This window comes from Mastomys coucha, unplaced genomic scaffold (genome assembly GCF_008632895.1).
Source record: "Mastomys coucha isolate ucsf_1 unplaced genomic scaffold, UCSF_Mcou_1 pScaffold3, whole genome shotgun sequence".
Taxonomy (NCBI): Eukaryota; Metazoa; Chordata; class Mammalia; order Rodentia; family Muridae; genus Mastomys; species Mastomys coucha.
Window position 1 is genome coordinate 46151915 of NW_022196909.1, and position 16817 is coordinate 46168731.

The following is a 16817-nucleotide window of genomic DNA, read 5'->3' on the forward strand; positions in this document are numbered from 1 at the left end:
AGAACAGAAAGGCAACACAACCACAGGTGGCTGAGACAGTGGGCCTTTTAAACCAATCCTCAGCTGGGCATGGTTGCACATGCCCTAGGTCCCAGCGCTTTGGAGGCAGAGGCAGGTGGATCTGAGATTAAGGTCAGTCTGGTCTACAGAGTGAGTTCCAGGACACTGAGGGCTACACAGAGAAACCCTGTCTCAAAAACCCAAACTAATCAAAACAGAAAACTCTTCTCCATAGAACATTCTCTGAGACAGACAGCACACTTTTTTTTTTCTTCTAAAGACAGTGGCAAGTGCAGAGATCCTCACCAAAAGGGACTGCAGTGGGCACTCCCGTCTTTCGTGTCACCACCCAGACACAGCGCCTGGCTTTCTTTTTTTTGTTTTTGTTTTTTTTTTGTTTTTTTTTTTCCGAGACAGGGTTTCTCTGTATAGCCCTGGCTGTCCTGGAACTCACTCTGTAGACCAGGCTGGCCTCGAACTCAGAAATCCACCTGCTTCTGCCTCTCAAGTGCTGGGATTAAAGGCGTGCGCCACCATCGCCTGGCTAAATTTTTCCTTTCTTTCTTCCTTCCTTCCTTCCTTCCTTCCTTCCTTTCTTTCTTTCTTCCTTCCTTCCTTTCTTCCTTCCTTCTTTTCTTTCTTCCTTCCTTCCTTCCTTTCTTCCTTCCTTCCTTTCTTTCTTCCTTCCTTTCTTTCTTTCTTTCTTTCTTTCTTTTTGCCTCTGGCTTTCTTTGAGAGCTGTCTCTACCTCCAGGGCTCTCAGGCAGATGCCACACCTTTCCCGTGAGCCACCGCATCCCTCTGGGCTCTCTAGGGCCGACCACTTGTTTACGGCACACGGGGGCTGCCAAGTTATACATTTTCTTCCCTTCTTGAATGTTTTCAAACATTTCTTGTTAAGAATGAAATATGATGATTTCTTGTCAAAATACAAGAACTCCCTCCAGGTAATGGATGCACAACGAAGCATAAATAAAGAGAAGTTAGCATAAGGAAAAAGAGAGCAAGGGAAAGAGGTTCCCCCAGGAGTCTGCCTGCTTCAGTGAGGTCTCCCTTCTCATCTCATAGAACATACCTGGATGCGAGCCTGTGCATAAGAAGGTCCCAAGGCACCCAAGGTGTGGGAAGAGCAGTAGGGACAGAAGGGGAGGGAGCTGTACGAAGTGTGACAAGGACTTCAGGGGCTTGATGCACCCCTAGCGCTCCTCCCACAGGAACTTGAAAATCAGAAGCTTTTGAGCACAGGTGTCCAGATATTTGATTATTCTAGGTTGTGACTAGGATGTCCTGAGAGAGATGCCGGTAAGAGGAAGGCCTAGTTCTATCTTGGTTTTAACCTTTGTTGGGCAAAGAGCACTTGATGAGAAGAGACAGCACTGAGAAGCCAGAGGTCTGAGAAGGCTGCTTGAACTCCAGGCCCTTCCCTGGTGCCTGCAGGGCTGACCAGGCCCTGCCCAGGGAGCACCAGCCCGGGAGAGCTGCAGACTCCCTCACCCTGAGCACCCACCACACTGCAGGCTTCTTCTGTAGTCACATCATTCCATCAGAATCATCAGAATCGGAACAGATGCTTGGTGGGCTGGCAGCCACAGCTCTGAACCTGTAATTCTAACTTAGGGTTTCTGTTTGGTTTGGGGGTGCTAGGGATGGAACCTCCTAAGATGTTGAGCATCTAGGCAGGCAGTCCACCGTGGAGCTACGCCTCTAGGCCTGTGACAGGTTCAGTTTTCTTATGAGGTGATGTTGTCCAGGTGGGGAGGCTTTGGCAAGCACTGACAGAAACACTAAGAATCCCAGCTTCTTGGGAGGGTGAGGCAGGAGGATTGTGAGTTTGAGGTTAGCCTAAGCCACACAGTAAGACCTCACTTCAAAAATAAAAATTAAAAAAAAATTTTTTTAACAGTTTTCTTACTCTTCTAGCCATGAAATCAACTAAAGCTGAAGTGGAAAAAGGACCCAATTCATAACAAGCAGGAATTTACCAAGGGGGAAGGACTGAAGGATTTATATAAAAGAGGACTGAGCAATGAGCACACGTGCTATGATCCTGACAGAAAACTAGACACCCGTGTAAATGCAATGCAGTTCAGAGAAGGCTGCTCATGTTTCAGGTGCACTGAGCTCCTCTAGGCTGAGCAGTGAGGCCCTGTGGAGATGGTCCTGGAGATGCTCGGCTCTTGTCTCACAGGTCACACTATGCATTCATCCCCAGGGAGGCAGCACATGCGTGGGGACAGAGGCTGTGGGAGAACTTGCTGTACTTTCCCCCACTTAATTTTGCTTTGAACTCAAAATTGTTCTAGAAGCTAAAGTTTACTGTTGCTTTGTTTTGTTTTTAAATCTCCTGGAGTGTGATCCAGAAGTGTCTAGTTTTCCTAGGTACAGGAAGGCTAAACAGTGTCTTGTAGAGAAAATATGTTAATAGTTTTTATTTGGGCATACATAAAAATGTTGCCAACTGAGGTTAGTGTGAATAAACCAAGAGTATGTACTGAATAGAGGGTCTTTAAACAGGAGCACACACAAGATGGAGTTATGCATCAATGATGCACCTACTACAGAGCCTGGCCCTGGGCTTCCTTCAATGGCAAAGAGTCAATTCCTTACAGATGCTCACACATCCAGGGGGTCTGGCACCTTCACACAGACATACGTGCAGGCAAAACACAATGTACATAAAAATAAACAACTCATCAAAAAAAAAAAAAGAGCAGGGATCTCTATCTCCAAGAAAGTAACCTGAGCCGGGTGGTGGTGGCGCTCGCCTTTAATCCCAGCACTTGGGAGGCAGAGGCAGGCGGATTTCTGAGTTTGAGGCCAATTTGGTCTACAGAGTGAGTTTCAGGACAGCCAGGGCTACATAGAGAAACTCTTGTCTCCAAAACAACAAAAAATGAAAAATAAATAAAAAAAAATAATAACAATAATAATTTAAAATATTTTTGTCAGTGTATGTCTGGTGACCTCTTGAACTCAGATCTACTTGCCTCTGCCTCCCAAGTGCTAGGATTAAAGGCAAGCACCACCATACCTAACTAAAACATTTTTTTAAAAAAATAAAAATACTGTACTGGCTGGTTTTGTGTGTCAACTTGACTCAGGCTGGAGTTATCACAGAGACGGGAGCTTCAGTTGGGGAAGTGCCTCCATGAGACCCAGCTGTGGGGCATTTTCTCAATTAGTGATCAAGGGGGTAGGGCCCCTTGTGGGTGGTGCCATCCCTGGGCTGGAAGTCTTGGGTTCTATAAGAGAGCAGGCTGAACAAGCCAGGGGAAGCAAGCCAACAAGAAACATCTCTCCATGGCCTCTGTGTCAGCTCTTGCTTCCTGACCTGCTTGAGTTCCAGTCCTGACATCCTCTGGTGATAAACAGCAATGTGGAAGTGTAAGCTGAATAAACCCTTTCCTCCCCAACTTGCTTCTTGGTCATGATGTTTGTGTAGGAATAGAAACCCTGACTAAGACAAATACTCAGTGGGGCTGGAGAGACGGCTCATTTAGTTGGTGAAGTGCTTGCGCTGTGAGCATGAGGACCTGCATTTCATACCTGGAACCCATGTGAAAATGGCAGGCATGCTGGCACACGCTTGTGATTCCAGGGCTGGGGAAGTCAGGCTGGTCTGGGTGCTTGGACAGTGTTCCCGAGGGTGACATTGAGGCTGCGGTTGGGACATCTTCTATCCTTCACATGCATGTCTGTATATGTATATGCACATCTGTGCACACGTGAACACTCTTGCACATGAAAAAGCCCTCTTTTTTAAATGCTAAGGCTGAATCCAGGGCTTGAGCCATACTCTTATCTATCTATCTATCTATCTATCTATCTATCTATCTATCTATCTATCTATCTGTTTATTTTAAACAGGAGCTCACTATATATTGCAGCATGACCTTCATGATATTCCTACTAAGTGCTAGGACTACTGTACATGTACTGCCACACTTGACCTAAAAACTGCTTCTATTCCATAAATATATACACATATGTGATCCTTCTAGGTCATATGTATATTAAAAACTACATGCATAATATTATTTCCTAGACACACTGCTATTTTCTAATGCTACCACAGCAAAGGGTTGCATTCTGGTGGCTCCAAACAATACAGATTATCTTCTGGAAATTGTGGGGGCCAGGGTTCTGAAATGAAATGTTTGCTGGCCCTTGGCACGGTGGCCGGCAGTAGCTTTGACTGTCCTTGCCTGTGGCTCTCTTGGGGCCCCACTCCTGCCTCCATCCTCATGTTGTCTTTGCTCTGCGGGTTTGTGTGTCCTCTCCTGTTATAAGGGCTGCATTCAGATTGGATTCAGGGCCGCTCTGCATCAATATGGCCCCAAGGTAACCGAATCTGCAAGGATACCGTTTCCAAATCCAGGAAGGACAGGAATTAGGGTGGTGGGCGTGGTGTGTGTGCTGTTCAACCCATTGTATACTTTCAAAGGATTTCATGTTTTGTACCATCCTGTGACTTAGCTAGTTTCCATGGTTTTGTTTTGATACTACAATATGGAGTGTTCATACACACATGCATTTACATCTATGTACTAGTATTCATCTGTACTGTATACTCTTAGAGCCAGATATAATTATAATCCCAGCCTAGGGAGGTTGAGACAGAGGGAAGTATCACACGTTCAAAGCCAGGGCCAGTCTGGATACATGGTAAGATATCCATTCATTCTCATTCTCTCTCTCTCCTTGAGTATCAATTATTTATTTGTGTGTATGTGTGTGTGCGTGTACGTGCGCACAACAGTGCACATGTCAACGTCAGGATTAGAGAACAGCTTTCTGGAGCCAGCTCTCTCCTACCATGACCTCAAGAGATCAAACTCAGTTTATGAAGCTTGTGCCAAACCCACTGGTAACCCTAACCCATCTCAGCACCCAGTAAGACATTGTTTTTAAAACGAAAAACAAACACAAAAGGCAGGCATTTAATCCAAGCACTTGAAAGGCAGATCTCTGTGAGATCAAGGCCAGCCTGGTCTACATAACACATTCCAGGCTAGCCTATCTCTAAAACAACCTTGTCTCTAAAAGTAGGAGGGAGGGTGGTGTTGCAAAAGCCTTTGATCTCAGAACTCAGGAGATAGGCACAGGGAATCTCTGAGTTCAAGACCAGCTCGGTCTATATAACAAGTTCCAGGACAGCCAGGGCCACCTAGAGGAATCCTATCTCAAAAGAAAAGAAAAAAAAAAAAGAAGAGAAGAGAAGAGAAGAGGAGAGAAGAGAAGAGAAGAGAAGAGGAGAGAGAGGAGAGAGAGGAGAGAAGAGAAGAGAAGAGGAGAGAAGAGAAGAGGAGAGAAGAGAAGAGGAGAGAAGAGGAGAGAGAGGAGAGAGAGGAGAAAGACAAAAGACAAAGAAGTGCTGGAGAGTGGCTCAGTGGTTAAGAGTACTTGCTGCTCTTTCCGAGGACCTGGGTTCAATTCCCAACACCCACCAAAACCTCTGTAACTTTAGTCCTTTTCTGGCTCCTTCAGACACCAGGTATACATATAGTATACAAACATACATGCAGACAACACACTCATAGAAGTAAAATAATAATAATAAAATAAAAATCATGTCCAATGTCCTATTTTTCTCTACTTATCCTTTAAATTTTTTTTTTCACTCTGTAGATCAGGCTGGCCTTGAACTCAGAAATCCACCTGCCTCTGCCTCCCAAGTGGTGGCGTGTGCCACACTGCCCGGCTACGAACATTTGTCTTGAGAACAAACTCTTGTCTCTATTGATTTTATGCATGTTAAGTATCTTCTTAGTGAAATGTCTCTGGGGATTAGGGAAGACTTTCGCCAAGATTATCAACAAGACAGGTCTAGTCTCTCCTAAGGCAGCTCTAAGAAGTCCCCCCACAGAGATGTGGCGGGACTCCAGTGGGCCCTCCATCTCCTTAAAGGTTTTGTCTGTAATAGTGGCAGACTAGCTAGCAAAATGCTATTTGGGAAAACAGCTAGCAACAGCAGCAGCAGCTGCTGCAGCAGCCTCAGCCAGGCACCAAGCCACCCTGGCTCAGCACCTCCCTCCAGCTCTACAAAACGGTGCTTCCAGATTCTGCACTGCCCATGGTTCCCACCCACTCCAGTTTGTAGCAGAAAGGGAGAGGCCACCCAGGAGGGCTCTCAGCACCTGTCCATCACCCAGGAGGGCTCTCAGCACCTATCATGCTTCCCTAAGTCAGGACTCCCTCACTGCAGACATCCTCCTCTAACAACTAGTTATGCTAGAAAACAAAACCAAGTGTGGCCCAGAGGAGAAAACCTTGGAGCCAACTCTCAGTATAGTCAGGCCTCAGCCCACACACAGTGTCCAACCTCAAAATCAAGGTGACATGTGGCCACCTCAGGACCTCTTCATCACCACTTCCCCCATTTGGTTTCTCATCTAAGAAATGTGCTCAGTAAAGCTCACAACCTTTTTTCCAAGTTCTCCCCAGAATCTGGATCATTCCATTGTTTGAAATATCCAGAGTCAGTGCGCAGAGACACAGACCTCCCCTCTCACACACTGGGCCTGTGCAGGGTGTGGGGGGCTGATACACTCTTAGGGCCGCCCGCTGCCTACCAGCTGTTTACAAGGAAAACTGACTCATGCTGGCCCCATGCAGACAGCCATGGCACAGCCTAGAATCCTCAGCAGGGAAGGCTCTTCACACACATTATTAGCCTAGCAGAAAGCAAGGCTAAAATAAATCCCCTTCTGGGTAGAAAGGACAGTGAAAAAAGAAAAAGCAGGGCTGAGGGCCATCTGTGGTGCTCGCAGACAACAGTGCAGTGTGTATAGAGAGGGGCGCCTCCCACTTCTCAGAACCCTTTCCTGGGGAAGAACATCAAGTGAGGATCAGACTGACAGAAACACAGACTGCAAGAGCAGCCTCGTGAAGCACTCCCTGGGCCCGCAGGCCTGGCTTCCTACTCTAGGATGTGCTCAGAAGAACCTGCGGAGCCCATGACCAAGGCCCCTCCTTCTCACGGGTGTGCTCACTGCCTGATCGCCTATGGCAAGTTCCGGTTACAGAGCTCCTTCCAGCGGCTGGGGTGAAGCCTGCCAATGAAGGGGGCCTTTTCAAGGTGCCCTGCATCAAAGGCAGCATGTCCAGAATCATTTTCACACAAATCCAGAATGGATATGGCACCCTATGCCAACCATTTTACTTCGGGAGCACTGCACTCCAACTATGCCAATAGAGTCCCTGTTCTCCTGAGCCCTCACAGGCAGACATTTCTTTCTCCCCAGCTCTAGGCAAGCTAGTCAGCCTCCCCGCAGCACTCTCCCCACTGAGTCCTGAGGACTGAGACACGACTGAGACACGAACTCGAGGCCCACAGCACAGTGCTTACCACAGGACCAACACAGCCTGGAACCCAATCTCCAGCACCTCAAGGAAAAAGGCTCTTATTTTATTTTTCATTTTTTTAAAAGATTTATTTATTTGTTTTTATTTTATGTGTATGAGTACACTGTAGCTGTACAGATGGCAGTGACCTATCACGTGTGTGGCTGTTGGGAATTGAACTCAGGACCTCTGCTGGCCCCTCTAGATCCGGCCCTACTCCCTCCAGTGTTAATTCACTGTATCTGTCTTCAGACACACCAGAAGAGGGCGTCAGATCTCATTACGGGTGGTTGTGAGCCACCATGTGGTTGCTGGGATTTGAACTCAGGACCTTCGGAAGAGCAGTTGATGCTCTTGCCCACTGAGCCATCTCTCATTTTTTTTTTTTTTTTTTTGAAATCCAAGTACTTCATAGCTGGGCTGTGGCCTGGACTCTAAGCCTTCTTAATTCCTTAGTTCTGAAGCAATGAAGGGCCAAACTCCTCAGTGACACTGTATCCATGTCCTCCTCCTTTTGAAGGTGCAGAATGCAGAAAGCTCCATTTGTAAGCACAGATCTGGCTTTGCAGCAGAGGGCCAGCCCAGGCCTCTGCACTGTAAAGGTGTGTATTGACTGAAAACTGCCCACTGAGTGTAGTTCAGGTGGTTTGTGTAAGTATAGTGGGGTGACTGAAAACTGCCCACTGAGTGTAGTTCAGGTGGTCTGTGTAAGTATAGTGGGGTGCTATTCCCAGAGTGCAAACATCAGTGGCAACCTCCCAGAAGAAAATGCTTGCTGCTGCCCAGCAACAATTAAGAACCATAGCTCCTCAGGGTGGGCGGGGTCTCATGAGCCCTTCCTCCTTAGGGACCGAATGATGCTGGTCCATCTTATACAGACAGCCACAGGATCTTTAGGTTTTTTGTTTTTTTTTTTCCTTTGGTTGGTTGGTTTGGTTATTCTTTTTTCTTTTCTTTTCTTTCTTTCTTTTTTTTTTTTTTAAAGATTTATTTTATGTGTATGAGTACACTGTAGCTGTACAGATGGCCATGAGCTATCATGTGTGTGTCTGCTGGGAATTGAACTCAGGACCTCTGCTGCCCTGCTCTGCTCACTGCGACCCTGCTCGCTCTGGCGTAATTCACTATAGCTGTCTTCAGATACACCAAAAGAGGGCGTCAGATCTTATTACAGATGGTTGTGAGCCACCATGTGGTTGCTGGGATCCGAACTCAGGACCTTTGGAAGTGCAGTCAGTGCTCTTACCAGCTGAGCCATCTCACCAGCCCTTTTCTTTTCTTTTCTCTCTTCCTTTGTTTCTTTCTTTCTTTCTTTTTTGTTTGTTTTTTTTGGGGGAGTGGTTTTTGTTTTGTTTCGTTTTGTTGTTTTTGTTTTTTTAAGACAGAGTATCTCTGTGTAACCCTGGCTGTCCTGAAACTCACTCAGTAGACCAGGCTGCCCTTGAATTCATGGAAATCCACCTGCCTCTGCTTCCCAAGTACTGGGATTAAAGGTCTATACCACCTTTGCCTGGCTGCCACAGTATCTTTGATGTGAATGTTTTTAGTAAGATTCAAATTCTTATTATGTCAGAAATCTGTGAGGGAAAATATCAAGTTACATAAACTGTGTATAAATTTTCAAATGGAATTAACTGTGGCACTGGAAACTGGTATTCAAGTATATGGCAATAAATAAACATGGTATTTCCAGTCAGTTTAAAAATAAATCCCCACAGACAAAACGTCACAGTGCTGGGTTCTTATCATATAATGTTCTTTCCTCTGGTTCTCATCTACCTGGGGAATCTCTTCAGAACTTCCTCAAATGTACAAGGATGGCTTTCAAAGGTGACCAATCAAGAGGCAATGACATTATGATTTTATGAAAGTTAGCTTTAACTAGTCAAGTTTTCCCTGGAAACATTTTTCTAAAAAAACTTATCCTGGAGTCTAAAGGTTTCAGAACAAAGTTATAAAAGAATGTGGCCAAGTGAGGTTAATGCGACAAAAGCAACAACAACAACCAAAACAAAGCAAACAGAAACCAAACAAAAACCAGGGTTTGGACAGGCTGGCAGGATGGATCAGTGGGCACAAGCACTTTCCAGGCCACCTAACACCTCAAGGTCAATCCTCAGTCAACAGGAGACAACCAACTCCTGGAGATGCTCTCTGTCCTGCACCATGGTGAGAGCTGTGGCACACATGTGCGCGCGACCGCGCGCGAACACACACACACACACACACACACACATGCAGCTCACAGACACACAGCACTCTCACACACTCACACACAATTCGGCACACACACAATGCATACAACAATAAGCACATTTTTCTCAAAACCTAACGGGGTTTGGGAGTAAGCTCAGCAGAAGGTTCTAGCACAGACTGCCTCACAGTGCTATGTTTAATCTCCAGAATGAACGAGAAGGGAGAGGAGGGGGAAGGTGAGGCGGCATGGCTCACCCCCTGAGCAGCATCCCTCTATTCTTCCTCAAACAGTAGGTCTCGAGTGACCCCAGCCCTCACCATTTTCACACAGCTCCTAGCATGCCTGTGAGGCTGAGAGTCTCTGCTGCTGCAGCACTGCTAACAGGTCTCCTCAACTTGCTGGGCTGGCCACACGGCCACACTCTGGAGCACTATACCAGTGTCACTGACTAACTGTGGTAGTGAGAAGGAGCAAAGTGAGAAAGTGACAAACACCAGCCCAATCAGATAACAGCGATGTGAGGACTGGCTAGAGTTGTCCAACATGGGTAGAGAAGCCAGGGAGAAGGCTCTGCTGTGGAAACCCTTGCCTATCAGGGTAGCCTAACACTAGAGAACTTGCCTATCAGGGTACCCTAACACTAGAGAACTTCCCTATCAGGGTACCCTAACACTAGAGAACTTGCCTATCAGGGTACCCTAACACTAGAGAACTTGAACTTGGCTCCTCCGGACATGCTTCTCTGGCAAGCCTAACTTCACTGAGCGTCAGTTTCCTTGTCTGTAAAATATAGACAATACAGCTCCTCCCAGAGTCACAGACAGAACTAGGAAGGTGTCTCTTATTAGACCGAACAATCCTTTTCCATCCAATACTGTCAAAAACCCTGGCTCTCAGGTTAGGCATAATAGCTCATGCCTGTGATCCCAGCGTTGGTGGGTCTGAGGCCAGCCTGAGACACAAACCGAGTTCTAGGACGGGCTCATCGACACCAGAAATCCTCTCTCAAACAAACAAGTCAAACAAAAAGAACACTGTACTCCTAGGTAAGTGGAGCCTTCTACCTGGGAAGGGTTTGTCCTCCTCTCTTCCTTGCGGAGGAACGCCCTTATTCTCTGGCATATACTTCTTGGTAATGGGCAGGGACATCAGCCGAATGTGATGAATGAGTGAGCGCCAGGTGTGAGCTCCAGAAAGCACTGGCTCGGGTGCTAATGAGCTAAAAGGCTGAATTACAAAGTAGGCAGTGAACAAGATTAATCCCAGAGTTAGGAGGACCTAGAAGGAAAGACAAGAGTGACATTAAGAGTTGCCCCAACACAGAAAGTCCCACATCACTGAGGAGAAAAGCAAGCCTCTTTGCTACTTCCAGTGTAGCTAGAGCTGATCCACGACCACAAACGAGCCACTTGCTTGCACCTCCAAAGGCATTTAAAGCTCAAGCGCTCTGAGGCCTGCAAGGCTGCCAAGCTTCCATCCCACTGCCAGGTGCCACGTCCACTACACACAGCTCTCGTCTAATGCCAATCAACAGCACAGTCCCATTTCCTAGTAGCAGAGGACAGCAAGAACAAAGGCCAGTTCACACTAGACAAACCCTGCTCGGCACTGAGACGAGTCCGCAGTAACTGGGAGGGATGCCGAGGTGTCTGAGCGCTCTCCGAGGGACACGTTACCTTATACACGGCTATGAGGAGAGGGTACTGGGGTGGTCCTCTTTGAGGTTCATTCTTTTCCAGTAGCTGTCTGATAAATTTTTCGATTGCCTTCTCGGACATTCCACACTGATGGCCTGTCTGTCTCACCAAATCAACAGTCTCTGCAAGTTTGTCATAGATGCTGATCTCATTAGCAGCAAGATCCATGTCTTCCAAAATGAAATCCCTGAGAGGAAACAAAGGAAAGGACAGTTCCTTAAAGTCCCCCTGCCCAAGGCTACCTCTTTCAGTTTCTTGACCCTCTGAGAAAACACATTTTTGTTTTTCTGCCCAAACCATACCAAATACTTCCACCAAATACAATGAACACCTAAGAACAATGTCAAACTGTTGTATATGCAACACTTTTTTTTTGTTTTGTTTTGTTTTTTTCGAGACAGGGTTTCTCTGTGTAGCCCTGGCTATCCTGGAACTCACTCTGTAGACCAGGCTGGCCTCGAACTCAGAAATCCGCCTGCCTCTGCCTCCCAAGTGCTGGGATTAAAGGCGTGCGCCACCACCGCCCGGCCCTATGCAACACTTTTGAAACGATTATTTTCTCTTTTGAGCCCATATCTTGCTATGTTGCTCAGGGTGTTACAGTTCTCAGACAGGCCACTCTGTCCAGTTTATGCATGACTCTCAGGAGGCAACGGCAGGTAGATCTGTGTGAATTCAAGGCCAGGCTGGGCAACAACATAAAGTGACCCAGACTCAAAAAAATTTTTTAAAAAAAGATTTATTTTATATATGTGAGTACACTGTAGCTGTCTTCAGACACACCAGAAGAGGGCATCAGATCCCACTACAGATGGTTGTGAGCCACCATGTGGTTGCTGGGATTTGAACTCAGGACATCTGGAAGAGCAGTCGGCACTCTTAATAGCTGAGCCATCTCTCCAGCCCAAGTTTTTAAAATTAAATGCCTTCCCATTTTTTTCATATAGGAGGACCAGTGCTTAGGACCTCCCCACCTCCAAAAGTGCAGAGGGCTCTCTTGTCTACTTCAAAACTGCAGAGGGCCCTCTTACTTCTCTAACATTGAAAAGCACTGACATGGTACATGCAGATTCTTCAGTAAGGACATGCTTCCCCATGGGGCTAGATCAGCAGCCAATCAGCTCCACAAAGAAGCAGTGGGCTGACATGTCACCGCTCAGGATGACAACGGAGTGCAGCTCCTCTCCCTGCAACGTGTCTCCTGCCTCCCGTGGGCACCTTCTGTTTGGTCTTCTTTCTGTCCACTAGTCTGCAGAGCCCGTGCATCAGAACTGTCTAGTTTTTACAGGGTTGTTTCAACCTGACCACTCTTGTAAGCTGCTATCTTCAATGCTACACAGCCGGCAGGTCCGCAGTGAGTTCACAGAGCTCTCTGCTCCTTACCACATCTGACTTAAAAACAACCACTGTTCTAAAAGTGGTGGCTGTTAGAAGTGGCGGCTCACTGTGGTTTTGATCTGCCTTTCTCTGGAGGCTGGTGGTGCGCATCTTCCCATGTGCTCACAGGGCTTTTAGATCACCTTCTGCAGGAAGGGCTGTCTCTTGTGCTGCTTCATTATTAATTTGTAGGAATTCTCAATGTGCTCTGTCCTGAACAACAGCCCTTTGCAGACACTGCAAACATCCCCTTCAGACATCTCCCTGTTGGCAGTACTAGGGTTGAACCAACGGCTCAGCTCTAGCTCATTTTCCTTCTTTCTTCCTCTTAAAAAAAATTATTTTTAAAGAAAAAGGTGTTGTGTAACCTAGGCTGGCCTCCAACTTGATATCTAGAAAAGGCTGTCCTCGAACTCCTAACCCTTGGGTGTGCACCACCATAGCAGGCCCTCTGTGACTTCCTTTTTGTACCTTTTTTTTTTTTAAAGTTACATATGTGTGTCAGTGCAGGTAGGTGCACACGTGTGCAGGTACAGACACCATGAGTTTAGCATGCATAACCTGAGTGCTGGGAACTGAACTTGTGCCCTCTGTAAGAGCCCTCCCTCCCCCTCCGTCTCTCCATCCCAGCCCCACTTCATTTTCTTGAGGGCACACTTGCAGCACAGCTTTAAACCCTGCACAAGCCCAGTGTCTCCCATCATCACAGCTTGCACTCTGGCCTTACACTTAGGAAGCCAGTGCCTCCTTCAGTATCACAGGGTTTTTTAAACCTTTGAAAGTTATTTTATGTATATAGGTGTTTTGCCTGCAAAGTATGTCCATGTACCACATGTGTGCATGGTACCCTCAGAGGCCAGAGGATGGCATCAGATCCCCTAGGACTGGAGTTACAGGTGGCTGCTGAGCCACTGTGTGGGTGCTGGGATTTGAACCCAGGACCTCTGGAAGAACAACCAGTGCTTATAATCACTGAGCCGCTGCTCCAGCCCCACAAAGCTCTTTATGCTTTCTAAGAATTTTATAATTTTAGCTTATAAACTAATTTTCTGGGCCACTTAAAATTTATTTTTGTGTGATATAAAGAAGGATCCAGGGGCTGGAGAGATGGCTCAGCAGTTAAGAGCACTGACTATTCTTCCATAGATCCTGAGTTCAAATCCTAGCAACCACATGGTGGCTCACAACCATCTGTAATAAGATCTGATGCCCTCTTCTGGTGTGTCTGAAGACAGCTACAGTGTACCCATATACATAAAATAAATCAATCTTTTTGGGTTTTTTTGTTTTGTTTTTTTGAGACAGGATTTCTCTGTGTAGCCCTGGCTGTCCTGGAACTCACTCTGTAGACCAGGCTGGCCTCGAACTCAGAAATCCGCCTGCCTCTGCCTCCCAAGTGCTGGGATTAAAGTTATGCCCCAACATTGCCTGGCAAAATAAATAAATCTTAAAAAAAAAAAAAGAAGGATCCAACCTCATTCTCTTACATTGGCTATCTGATTGAAGACATACAATGTGTGTGTGTGTGTGTGTGTACGTGTGTGTTTTATATAATGCTGGGAATTGAACCCAGGGCCTGTGTGTACTAGGCAAGCACTGATCCTCCTGCCTCAGCTTCTTGAGAGCTTTTGCTGCTGCTGTTGTTTTGTGAGACAGAGTTTCTCTATGTAGCCCTGGCTGTCCTGAAACTCACTTCTTGGACCAGGCTGGCGTCAAACTTAGATTCACCTGTATCTGCCTCTTGAGGACTGGGAATAAAGACTTGCACGACCATGCCAGGCCACCTTTGGAGTACTTTTAATCCTAGGACATAGAATGTCAAGGCAGAAAGATTAAGAATCCAAGGTCAATTTAGGGTTGGCTATACAAGTTCTAGACCAGCCTGAGCTATATAGAGAAACCCTGCTTTACTGTTTACTTAAAAAAACAAAGAAACAAATACACATGTACCACTCCAGTGAGATTTAAAGTTAGAATCATTTGGGGAATGCGTGTGTGAAATAAGAACTTAAAAAAAAAAAATCAGTATACTAGTGGGGATATAAAACTGCATAAAAAACAGTTGTTGGCTGGGCAGTCATGGCGCACGCCTTTGATCCCAGTACTTGGGAGGCAGAGGCAGGTGGATTTCTGAGTTCGAGGCCAGCCTGGTCTACAGAGTGAGTTCCAGGACAGCCAGGGCTACACAGAGAAACCCTGTCTCAAAAAACCAAAAAAACAAAAAAAATAAAAAAATAAAAAAGTTGTCAGTTTTAAAAAATTAAACACTGAGGGCTGGAGAGATGGCTCAGTGGTTAAGAGCACTGACTGCTCTTCCAGAAGTCCTGAGTTCAAATCCTAGCAATCACATGGTGACTCACAACCATCTGTAATGGGATCTGATGCTCTCTTCTGGTGTGTCTGAAGACAGCTACAGTGTATTCACATACATAAAATAAATAAACCTTAAAAAGAACATTGAGCCAGGCGGTGGTGGCGCATGCCTTTAGTCCCAGCACTTGGGAGGCAGAGGCAGGCGGATTTCTGAGTTCGAGGCCAGCCTGGTCTACAGAGTAAGTTCCAGGACAGCCAAGGCTACACAGAGAAACCCTGTCTCGGAAAAAAAAAAAATTGAGTTTACATATATCATACAACAACTCTACTCACAGGTATGTACCCAAAAGAACTCAAAACATACATCCACACAAATACTTGAACACAAATGTTCGCAGCAGCATTATTACTCCAAGGGTCTGAAGTTACGAATGCAGGGACAGAATGTGACAGTGCATTTACAGATATTATAGACACAAAGCCAAGTAAATGCTAATGCTTGCCTCAGGGAGAGGACAGAGAGAACAGAGAACAACTGGTAATAGGCAGGGCCTCTAGAGTGACAAGATGTTCTCTCCCTAAGGCAACGACAGGTTGTGAGAATAAACTGTGCTTCTCAAGTGGGTGAACTGTGAAGAAATACATTTTATATACATATACATATTTTTTTTCCTTTTTTAGTTTTTAGAGACATGGTTACTCTGTGCAGCCCTGGCTGTCCTGGAACTCACTCTACAGATCAGGCTGGCCTCGAACTCAGAGATCTCCCTGCTTCTACCTTCAGAGCTAGGATTAAAGGCATGTGCTACTACTACCCATCAGCAGATTATATCTTAAGAAAGGCTACTCTATTTTTATGGATTTGAACTTACCCCTGCGGAGGCATTTATTATACTATACTATGTTCTATCTCCTGTTGCCCAGTCACTGGAGTCTGAATTCTATAAGGGCAGGATACATATGATGTATATATCCTTACCAGAGGTCAATGTCTGGTGCATATAATAAAGATTTGCATAAACTTGGTGACAAAGAGAATGATAATAGCTGGCTGAGGATAGACACGAGAAATCATAAAAGGATTCTTTTAAAAATCTACAGGCCTGGGGATGTAGCACAATTGGCAGACTGCCTGCCTAGAATGCATGAGGCCTGAGGTTCAGTCCTCAGAACTGAATAAACTTGGGCATGGTGACATGCTTGCGAAAGGTAGGAGTTAGTTCTATAAGTAGAGGTACTTATAGAAAATCTAGGTTGGCTTATGCCGGCCTGAAACTCATGGAGAGCCTCCTGGCTTTGTGTGGGATCGCAGGCATGTATGAGGGCCAGAGTGATGGCCTGTTGGGTAAAAGCACTGGCTTCCCCTCTAGAGGACCTGGGTTTGACTCAGAGGACTCTATGGTGCGAGCACCATCAATAACTCAAGACCCAGGTCACTGTCTCTGAGAACTCCGAATGCATATAAGGCACAGACACCCACACCCATAAACACTAAAAATCAAACCTTTTAAAGGCATGCACCATCATGCCCGGCCCTCCAATAAGAGATTCTCTTACTGCATATGTTCCCAGCTGTAAACTACTTGTTAGCATGTGCAGAATGGAACAGTCATTTGAAGTCACCCAGATCAATGTCTTAATTTCTGGGTGAAGAAGAGATGAATCTGAGCCAGCCAGCTGCACATGGACTTCACTCTGTCCATAATGCCCTTGATGAGCCCCAGAGGGACTAGAAAGCATTAAGAGCCACTCTAAGGGCAAACCAAATAAGTCAAGACCTAGTGTTTCCAAGCCAGGTAGGGTGGCACACATCTTGAGATCCCTGCACAACTGGGAGGGGCTGGGAACTAAGGATGCAGCTCAGTTGGCTGAATGATTGCTCAGTGTGC

The 16817-nt window shown here is 46.2% G+C and overlaps 1 protein-coding gene across 12 annotated transcripts in view; it reads right to left on the reverse strand.

Moving 5' to 3' along the window:
• The window catches only part of CUNH6orf89 (chromosome unknown C6orf89 homolog), a 33624-nt gene that overhangs the window by 7927 nt on the left and 8880 nt on the right, over positions 1–16817 (reverse strand). For all 12 annotated transcript variants that reach the window (XM_031346873.1, XM_031346872.1, XM_031346870.1 and 9 more), the window contains 2 exons: positions 11218–11425; positions 10606–10819 (listed from right to left, as the gene is read on the reverse strand). In XM_031346873.1, the coding sequence (XP_031202733.1) occupies positions 10606–10819; positions 11218–11406 (403 nt within the window). In that variant the 5' untranslated portion in view covers positions 11407–11425. The remainder of the gene's footprint in view (positions 1–10605; positions 10820–11217; positions 11426–16817) is intronic.